Source organism: Mizuhopecten yessoensis, unplaced genomic scaffold (assembly GCF_002113885.1).
Source record: "Mizuhopecten yessoensis strain PY_sf001 unplaced genomic scaffold, ASM211388v2 scaffold2091, whole genome shotgun sequence".
Classification (NCBI taxonomy): Eukaryota; Metazoa; Mollusca; class Bivalvia; order Pectinida; family Pectinidae; genus Mizuhopecten; species Mizuhopecten yessoensis.
The window spans coordinates 584,893-595,791 of record NW_018404373.1 but is presented as its reverse complement, the minus strand read 5'-3'; the positions used below and the strand labels follow the sequence as shown (position 1 = coordinate 595,791).

At 38.3% G+C, this 10,899-nt stretch overlaps 1 protein-coding gene across 1 annotated transcript; it reads left to right on the top strand.

Annotated features, from left to right (window-relative positions):
• Nucleotides 1-7,559: 7,559 nt before the first annotated feature.
• Nucleotides 7,560-9,357, top strand: LOC110445133 (uncharacterized protein PB18E9.04c-like). The gene is made up of 2 exons (XM_021489554.1): nt 7,560-7,589; nt 8,242-9,357. Exons 1-2 carry the CDS (start codon nt 7,560-7,562, stop codon nt 9,355-9,357), a joined length of 1,146 nt encoding a protein of 381 aa, XP_021345229.1.
• The last annotated feature ends 1,542 nt before the right edge of the window (nt 9,358-10,899 follow it).

Sequence of the window (10,899 nt, the reverse complement as noted above, 5' to 3'; positions counted from 1 at the left end):
ATGTTATGGGTAGCATTTAGAACACACTGTATGTTATGCATTGAGAACACACTGTATGTTATGGTTAGCATTAAGAACACACTGTATGTTTTGGGTAGCGTTAAGAACACACTGTATGGTATGGTTAGCATTAAGAACACATTGTTTGGTATGGTTAGCATTAAGAACACATTGTATGGTATGGGTAGCATTTATAACACATTGTATGGTATGGTTAGCATTAAGAACACACTGTATGTTATGGGTAGCATTAAGAACACATTGTATGGTATGGGTAGCATTTAGAACACATTGTATGGTATGGTTAGCATTAAGAACACACTGTGTGTTATGGGTAGCATTAAGAACACACTGTATGTTATGGTTAGCATTAAGAACACACTGGATGTTATGGTTAGCATTAAGAACACACTGTATGTTATGGTTAGCATTATGTTATGGGTAGCATAAAGAACACATTGTATGTTATGGTTAGCATTTAGAACACATTGTATGTTATGGGTAGCATAAAGAACACATTGTATGTTATGGTTAGTATTTAGAACACACTGTATGTTATGGGTAGCATTTAGAACACACTGAATGTTATGCATTGAGAACACACTGTATGTTATGGTTAGCATTAAGAACACGCTGTATAGTATGGGGAGCTATGGGAACAAACTGTATGTTATGGTTATCATTAAGAACACACTGGATGTTATGGTTAGCATTGAGAACACATTGTATGTTATGGTTATCATTAAGAACACACTGGATGTTATGGTTAGCATTAATTATGGTTAGCATTAAGAACGCATTGTATGGTATGGTTAGCATTAAGAACACATTGTATGGTATGGTTATCATTAAGAACACACTGTATGTTATGGTTAGCATTAAGAACACACTGTATGTTATGGTTAGCATTAAGAACACACTGTATGTTATGGTTAGCATTAAGAACACACTGTATGGTATGGTTAGCATTAAGAACACACTGTATGTTATGGCTAGCATTAAGAACACACTGTATGTTATGGTTAGCATTAAGAACACATTGTATGTTATTGGTAGCATTTAAAACACACTGTATGTTATGGGTAGCATTAAGAACACACTGCATGTTATGGGTAGCATTAAGAACACACTGTATGTTATGGGTAGCATTAAGAACACACTGTATGTTATGGCTAGCATTAAGAACACACTGTATGTTATGGCTAGCATTAAGAATACACTGTATGTTATGGCTAGCATTAAGAACACATTGTATGTTATGGCTAGCATTAAGAACACATTGTATGTTATTGGTAGCATTTAGAACACACTGTATGTTATGGGTAGCATTAAGAACACACTGCATGTTATGGCTAGCATTAAGAACACATTGTATGTTATTGGTAGCATTTAGAACACACTGTATGTTATGGGTAGCATTAAGAACACACTGTATGTTATGGCTAGCATTAAGAACACACTGTATGTTATGGCTAGCATTAAGAATACATTGTATGTTATGGCTAGCATTAAGAACACACTGTATGTTATGGTTAGCATTAAGAACACACTTTATGTTATGGGTAGCATTAAGAACACACTGTATGTTATGGCTAGCATTAAGAACACATTGTATGCAATGGCTTGCATTAAGAACACACTGTATGCTATGGTTAGCATTAAGAACACACTGTATGTTATGGGTAGCATTAAGAAAACACTGTATGTTATGGTTAGCATCAAGAGCACATTGTATGTTATGGGTAGCATTTAGAACAAATTGTATGTTATGGTTAGCATTAAGAACACATTGTATGCAATGGCTTGCCTTAAGAACACACTGTATGCTATGGTTAGCATTAAGAACACACTGTATGTTATGGCTAGCATTAAGAACACACTGTATGTTATAAGTAGCATTAAGAACACACTGTATGTTTTGGGTAGCATTAAGAACACACGGTATGTTTTGGGTAGCATTTAGAACACACTGAGTAAGTTAAAGTTATGGTTGAGAACAAACTGTGTATGTTATGGTTAGAATTAAAAACACACTGTAGATACAATGGTTAAGGTTGATAACACATTGTAGATACGGTAACGGTTGATAACACATTGTAGATACCATGGTTAAGGCTGATAACACATTGTAGATACTATGGTTAAGGCTGATAACATATTGTAGATTCCATGGTTAAGGTTGATAAAACATTATAGATACTATGGTTAAGGTTGATAACACATTGTAGATACAATGGTTAAGGTTGATAACACATTGTAGATACAATGGTTAAGGTTGATAACATATTGTAGATACAATGGTTAAGGCTCATAAAATATTATAGATACTATGGTTAAGGTTGATAACACATTGTAGATACGGTAACGGCTGATAACACATTGTAGATACTATGGTTAAGGTTGATAACACATTGTAGATACTATGGTTAAGGCTGATAACACATTGTAGATACTTTGGTTAAGGCTGATAGCACATTGAAAAGTTGAAATATCGTTCTAGACAAAAAACGTGAGTTAAGGAAAAGACGAAACAACGATAGTTAAGGTTTGTTAATTATGTTTTATCTCATCTTTTATGGGCGAAACGACGAAGCCATGAAATGGCACACATCAAATCAGCCACCAAACGCTTTGCATGTCTTTGTAGTGTTTGTGACGTTTTAGTGTGTAACGACGACAGACAAATGTACTGTATGGCCATGTCATCGCTACACTGTCTGACAGAGCCTATAACTATGTCGACGGCCGTCAGACAACATCTATTGGGAAATTAATTTTTCATCATCAATCAATCAATTTCTGTTTTATAGACTGTGGGTTAGGCAAGTGTACATGTGAAAGTGTCCGACACAAACCACGTGATCAATAAACTCACTGATAGGAACTAATTGTATTTGTCTGGGAATTTACGTTTGTTGTTTATAAATTCCATGCAATTAGGAGGAAATAATCTCGATAAAACAGTATACAAAATTGACACCAGAGCAAGTTCTGATAAAGACCAAATGTGCTCTTTTAAGTTGTGCTTTTTAACGTTTTTGACTAGCCAAGGAAATATATTTATCATTTTTGAAAATGTAACATTTGATTCCACACATGCAACCTTGAACTTTGACCAAATGACCTTGACAATGTTTCACCCGCTTAAATCCATGCTTCTATATCCTACATTTGATTCAAAAGTAATCTGCCGACCTTGACATTTGACCTTTAGCAACTGCGACCTTCACATTTTTTCGTTTTGCTAAGCAAGAAGAGAATCACCTTGACATGATGAAATGACCGGAAAAATAAACACGTGTCTACATCTTAGTGAACATCGAATGGACAAATATGTCTGGTTGGTGAAATGACAGCAGTACCACAAGGGGCGGAATAATATACCCCAGTCTCATGTAGTAACCACTTAGACTTATATATATAATATAGTAATACACTTTGAATCCTTTTGGTGCATTCTTTGAAAACATTGAATTGTATCAGAGGCGTATAAAGCCAGTAGTATATACGTCTCTGATTGTAACAAAAAAATGTTATCTTAGCTATATATCTTTAAAAAGTTGAAAGTACATACTGTACTCCCTTATGCGTCAATGCATTTAAAATGTACTTTCATTGTTAAATGTTTGCCTTCATTTGCCCATATTACAAACCATAACAAATACAATTAATTATTTATTGGCATTGCCTCCAGTTGTCCATATTCTCATTAATCATACACATAAAAACTATCAAATAGCTGAGCGGTACTTTAAAATTAGTGGAAATTCAAACAGTATTATACTTGTTGATTGGAATATGTTGACCAATCAGCAGCAACATGTTAATATATATTTTTATTATTTCAGTCACCCTTGAATTTAGGGATAGCCTTTGTATATTTATATGCCTTCCAAATTCCATTAAAACTGAAACGTATCAAAGCAAAGTGATCTTGTGGAAACCAAGATGTGAACAAAGGCATGCTCCTCAGACATTTGTACATCACAGAGTATAAAATATATGTCTGCATCATTTTTTTTTTACTAATTATGAATCACATACAGGTGTAAAAATGCTATTCTGCTGCTGTAAATATATCAAAGCCTCCCCATGTCAAAGGACAAACTTACCAGGATTCCTAAACCCTCCCCATGCCAAAGGACAAACTTACCAGGAGTCCTAAAGCCTCCCCATGCCAAAGGACAAACTCACCAGGATTCCTGAAGCCTCCCCATGTCAAAGGACAAACTTACCAGGATTCCTTAAGCCTCCCCATGTCAAAGGACAAACTTACCAGGATTCCTAACGCCTCCCCATGTCAAAGGACAAACTTACCAGAATTCCTAAAGCCTCCCCATGTCAAAGGACAAACTTACCAGAATTCCTAAAGCCTCCCCATGTCAAAGGACAAACTTACCAGGATTCCTTAAGCCTCCCCATGTCAAAGGACAAACTTACCAGAATTCCTAAAGCCTCCCCATGTCAAAGGACAAACTCACCAGGATTCCTAAAGCCTCCCCATACCAAAGGACAGACTTACCAGGATTCCTAAAGCCTCCCCATGCCAAAAGACAAACTTACCAGGATTCCTAAAGCCTCTCCATGCCAAAGGACAAACTTACCAGGATTCCTGAAGCGTCCCCGTGCCAAAGGACAAACTTACCAGGATTCCTAACGCCTCCCCATGTCAAAGGACAAACTTACCAGGATTCCTAACGCCTCCCCATGTCAAAGGACAAACTTACCAGGATTCCTTAAGCCTCCCCATGTCAAAGGACAAACTTACCAGAATTCCTAAAGCCTCCCCATGTCAAAGGACAAACTTACCAGGATTCCTAAACCCTCCCCATGCCAAAGGACAAACTTACCAAGATTCCTAAAGCCTCCCCATGTCAAAGGACAAACTCACCAGGATTCCTAAAGCCTCCCCATACCAAAGGACAGACTTACCAGGATTCCTAAAGCCTCCCCATACCAAAGGACAGACTTACCAGGATTCCTAAAGCCTCCCCATGTCAAAGGACAAACTTACCAGAATTCCTAAAGCCTCCCCATGTCAAAGGACAAACTTACCAGGATTCCTAACGCCTCCCCATGTCAAAGGACAAACTTACCAGGATTCCTTAAGCCTCCCCATGTCAAAGGACAAACTTACCAGAATTCCTAAAGCCTCCCCATGTCAAAGGACAAACTTACCAGAATTCCTAAAGCCTCCCCATGTCAAAGGACAAACTTACCAGGATTCCTAACGCCTCCCCATGTCAAAGGACAAACTTACCAGAATTCCTAAAGCCTCCCCATGTCAAAGGACAAACTTACCAGGATTCCTTAAGCCTCCCCATGTCAAAGGACAAACTTACCAGGATTCCTAACGCCTCCCCATGTCAAAGGACAAACTTACCAGGATTCCTAAAGCCTATCCATGTCAAAGGACAAACTTACCAGGATTCCTAAAGTCTTCCCATGTCAAAGGACAAACTTACCAGGATTCCTAACGCCTCCCCATGTCAAAGGACAAACTTACCAGAATTCCTAAAGCCTCCCCATGTCAAAGGACAAACTCACCAGGATTCCTAAAGCCTCCCCATACCAAAGGACAAACTTACCAGGATTCCTAACGCCTCCCCATGTCAAAGGACAAACTTACCAGGATTCCTAAAGCCTATCCATGTCAAAGGACAAACTTACCAGGATTCCTAAAGCCTCCCCATGCCAAAGGACAAACTTACCAGGATTCCTGAAGCCTCCCCATGTCAAAGGACAAACTTACCAGGATTCAAGACCGCTTTGCTCAAACCAACTTTCTTGTAACAAACTTTAATCAAGTCAAACAATCAAAAAGTTAATTGTAGAAATTGAAAACAGTATTTGGCTTTAATTAATCGACAAAGTAAGATTTTATTATTAATTTACAACAGAACAAGAAATGAGGCTTGAGCACAAAATCCATGCTTGAGCATGAGAACGGTTTCATGAATACGGCCCTGGACACCTACTCATCTTCAGTTTTACGAGTCGGCACACAGAGTAAACCAACATCAGCGAGAAGTTGCATGTTGTGCCCTTCCCAATAAATCTCTGTGGAGGAGCAGAGCAGCCTCCATTCTACAAAGCCTTAAGCTAGTAAGGGAAGAAAGGTCACAGCCAATACACCTCCATGACCAGAGGGCCTGTATCGCTCACCTGAATATTTAAGCAGTCATAGCAAAATATTCTCAATAATTTTCAGACCAGGTCCGTAAATCAGGGATAGACCGAGACTGAAGTCCAAAATTGTTTTATTATATGACATTTTACAATGAGATTAATAATTTTTCAAGTCATAAACAAATGGATGGCATGGACAATTTTGGAATCACAGAGTGAAGGACTTCTTATACTTCTAAATGGTACTGACCAACTTAAACAATACAAAATAGCATACACACAAATTTAATTTCAGATTCAATTCATGTGATATTTAATTTCAAGTAAATAGTATTTGCGCAATCGACATCATCAATATTCAAATAGTTAAGAATTTGATGAGATAATTAATTTTTAGTTGAATTCAGTAGTGTGATTGGTAACAGAATGACAGACTGACTGGGAAATCACCTGGGCCTATTTTTAGTAGCGGTCTGTAAAACTTTTCTATTTATAGGTCGAGCTTTGTAACACTTTTCTATTCATAGAATGAGGTCTGTAACATATTTACAGACTCGTCACATGATGTCGTTCCTCCAATCAGGGATGGGAATTAGCACCAGTCATATAATAATATATTGCACTAAAGGTATTTCCCTCGCAAACTTTGTCGACTCTGTTGAAACTACCAGCCAAATATTATTATAAGATTCTATACTTTTTGGTTCTTCTTTAGAAGTTGTTTGACATATTTTCCCCTGTGACCTTGTAAGTAGGTCAATGTCATTTTCCTTCTCAAACTTTGTTAGCTCTATCCCAAGAAGCTACCAGCCAAATCTTATAAATCCATTCCTTTTGGTTCTTCAGAAAAAATCCTTTGAAATGTTGTTGATCTCTGTGACCTTGAAAGTAAGTCAGTCATTTTCATTCTCAAACTTTGTCGGGCTCTATCCCAGGAAGCCACTAGCCAAATTTTAAGATTCTATACCTTTAAGTTCTTCTTCAGAAGTCTTTTGAAGCGTTTGACACATTTGACCCCTGTGACCTTGAAAGTAGGTCAAGGTCATTTTCGTTCTCAAACTTTGTTGGGCTCCTACCAACGAAGCTTTCAGTCAAATATCATAGCTCTATGCCTATTCGTTCTTCAGAAGAAGTCATATAAAGAGTTTGACACATTTGACCGCTGAGACCTTAAAAGCAAGTCAATGGTCATTTTCATTCTCAAACTTTGTTGGGCTCTATCCCTGGAAGCCACCAGCTAAATATGAAGATTTTATACCTTTTAGTTCTTCAGAAGAAGTTGTTTGAAGTGTTTGACATATTTGACCGCTGTGACCTTGAAAGTAGGTCAAGGTCATTTTTGTTCATTCAAATATCATGACTCTAGGCCTGTTCGTTCTTCAGAAGAAGTCGTTTAAAGGAAAAGGTTGACGGACTACGGACGACACACCATGACATATGCTCACTTGCCCTTCAGACAGGTGAGCTAAAAACCTGTACGGACTACAAAAAACCACCAGTTCGTCTTAAGAGCCGATCTCAAAGTGATCCAGAAGAAGAAAGGGTTAATCTCTGATGGTTGGTTACCTGTCACCTAAATCACTAGTTAATTCATATATATTATAATATATGATATGTATTGTTCATATTTAATAATAATTTTACAAAAGTTTGGTAAATACAATAACATACCAACATTTGGAAATCTCTATTTATAGAACCAAATGTATCAATAGACAACAAAACTAAATTTTTCATTTGTGTTTTCTTTTTTATTATTATTTCTATGCTTGCATTGATAACAATATTTTCCTTCCACCCATTAACACAGAAAAACTTGAGCAATTTTATGACACATTACATATATACTGTAGCTGTGTAAATTATCTCTGCATGCTGACACCTATGCACACAAGTAGTGTTCCCTACACGTTTCCATCCATATCTTTACAATTTATAATTCATTACATTGTACATCATTTCATAGATTTAATCTTCCAATAAAGTAATTGTACTTAACATTTTACACCTTACACCAAAGACTGTTACTTGCTTAACCTTCTCCCCAAATAACCACATAAAACATTTAAACATGACACAGAGACTGCGGTCCCTCCCACCCTTCTCCTACAGTACAACGGTCAGACTGCGGTCGCTCCCACCCTTCTCCTACAGTACAATGGTCAGACTGCGGTCCCTCCCACCCTTCACCTTCAGTACAACAGTCAGACTGTGGTCCCTCCCACCCTTCTCCTACAGTACAACGGCCAGACTGTGGTCCCTCCCACCCTTCTCCTACAGTACAACAGTCAGTCTGTGGTCCCTCCCACCCTTCTCCTACAGAACAACAGTCAGACTGTGACCCCTCCCACCCTTCTCCTACAGAACAACGGTCAGCCTGTAGTCCCTCCCCCCCTTCTCCTACAGAACAACAGTCAGTCTGTGATCCCTCCCACCCTTCTCCTACAGAACAACGGACAGCCTGTGGTCCCTCCCACCCTTCTCCTACAGGACAACGGTCAGACTGTGGTCCCTCCCACCCTTCTCCTACAGAACAACGGACAGCCTGTGGTCCCTCCCACCCTTCTCCTACAGGACAACGGTCAGACTGTGGTCCCTCCCACCCTTCTCCTACAGGACAACGGTCAGACTGTGGTCCCTCCCACCCTTCTCCTACAGAACAACGGTCAGCCTACGGTCCCTCCCACCCTTCTCCTACAGTACAACTGTCAGTCTGTGATCCCTCCCACCCTTCTCCTACAGAACAACGGTCAGCCTGTGGTCCCTCCCACCCTTCTCCTACAGGACAACGGTCAGACTGTGGTCCCTCCCACCCTTCTCCTACAGTACAATGGTCAGTCTGTGGTCCCTCCCACCCTTGTCCTACAGTACAACGGTCAGTCTGTGGTCCCTCCCACCCTTCTCCTACAGAACAACAGTCAGACTGTGATCCCTCCCACCCTTCTCCTACAGAACAACGGTCAGTCTACGGTCCCTCCCACCCTTCTCCTACAGTACAACGGTCAGTCTATGGTCCCTCCCAACCTTCTCCTACAGTACAACGGTCAGTCTGTGGTCCCTCCCACCCTTCTCCTACAGTACAATGGTCAGTCTGTGGTCCCGCCCACCCTTCTCCTACAGAACAACGGTCAGACTAATATGTCACAAATAGAGCTCATCTTGTACATCTCAAACAGTTTTCCATCTAACATATGTGACTGTGAACAAACTGATACCACATACTGTTAGGCCAAACAAAAAATAACTGTTTCCTATAACATAAATTTATTAAAAATCAAAATCAAAAGTAGGAAAGGAAAGTACAGTAGTCACTTTGTATTTCATTTCCCCAAAAAACAAACAACTTCTTGCCAGCTATGTCAAATGGCAAATAATTTTGAAAATGAATGGTAAACACATAAAAGAAGAAAAAAAAGAAGAAAATATTTTTCGCTTGGCCTTATGAGGCAAGTAATTCACATGTGACATAGGATAGATCTAGATAATATGAAAAATTCTGTTACATAGCACACATGGGATTACAGGTGTTGAACACATTAGAAAGTTACTTAAAGTAGCAATTAAAACAAACAAAGTCGCAGTGATGGATAAGGGTATGAGGGCATCAACATAAGCTCAAAGGGGAAATGATATCATGAAAATATTTGAATAAATACCGGTTCATACCAGTATCTGGTATTTAAAAAAAATACATTGACATATATTTTTTATACCTATATGATTGAAAATTTTGAGGAAACTGACAAATGAAACAATCATGGCAGTGCCCTATATTGGGAAAATGACATTTAAGTATTTAATACATTTACCAAAGTTTCATCTTTTAGGCAAACCTGTACATGTTCTGAACACGCAAAACCTCCAGAACTACATGTACCATGTTCTCATCAGCCCCAAAACTAGATTACCATGTTCTTAACAACCCCCACAATCTACCATCTTATCAATACAACCCCCAATCAACTACCATGTTCTCAGGATCCCCAAACTACTATGCTCTCAAGTTTACCATGGAACATTTACTATATCCATGTCATGAAATCATTTCTTAATGTTGTCAATGATATAACACCGTTACAGATATCATAGCCTACGTATCTGAGTATTCCGTTACCCCCTTGTTAATACAACATAACTACACTCCAGTCTCCTCCATAGCTAAAATGTTCACAGTTACTGTAGATGGGGCTCTCCATCACAAGGACCAAACACATTCATAAATGTCTGTATGAATATTATACATCAAAGTTGAATGTGTCTGAGCCCAGCTGTGTTACACATTCTGAGTACTTCTTGCACAAGAGAGATTGAGATAGCAATAAATTAATACTGGTAATTCATTCAATACAAAAATTAAATAATAGGTAATGCACATATACAGTGAAACACACTTAATTCATACAATCTAAAAGCACAGTAAAACCTTGCTGTAAATCTGACAAAGAAATTAACTCTATAAATCAAATTACCCAATACATTGTACTGACATTTAGGTACAACAGCACTTACCAGCTACAATAACTAACTTGACAAACTTCTTACAATCTGTCCATAAAACATGAGTGCAACATTACAAAGTTTACCATTTCTATAATGGGATCAAATTTAAATGCTCTGCAATGCTTTATGGCTTCTGTTGTCAAATGCCCTTCAAATGCTATGAAATAGAATGAAAACTGAAAAAATGTATTAAAAATTAACAAAAGCGAAAAGAAATTTAATATCTATGATAAAAGGCTTCTATATAAGACATAATAAAAAATTACCACA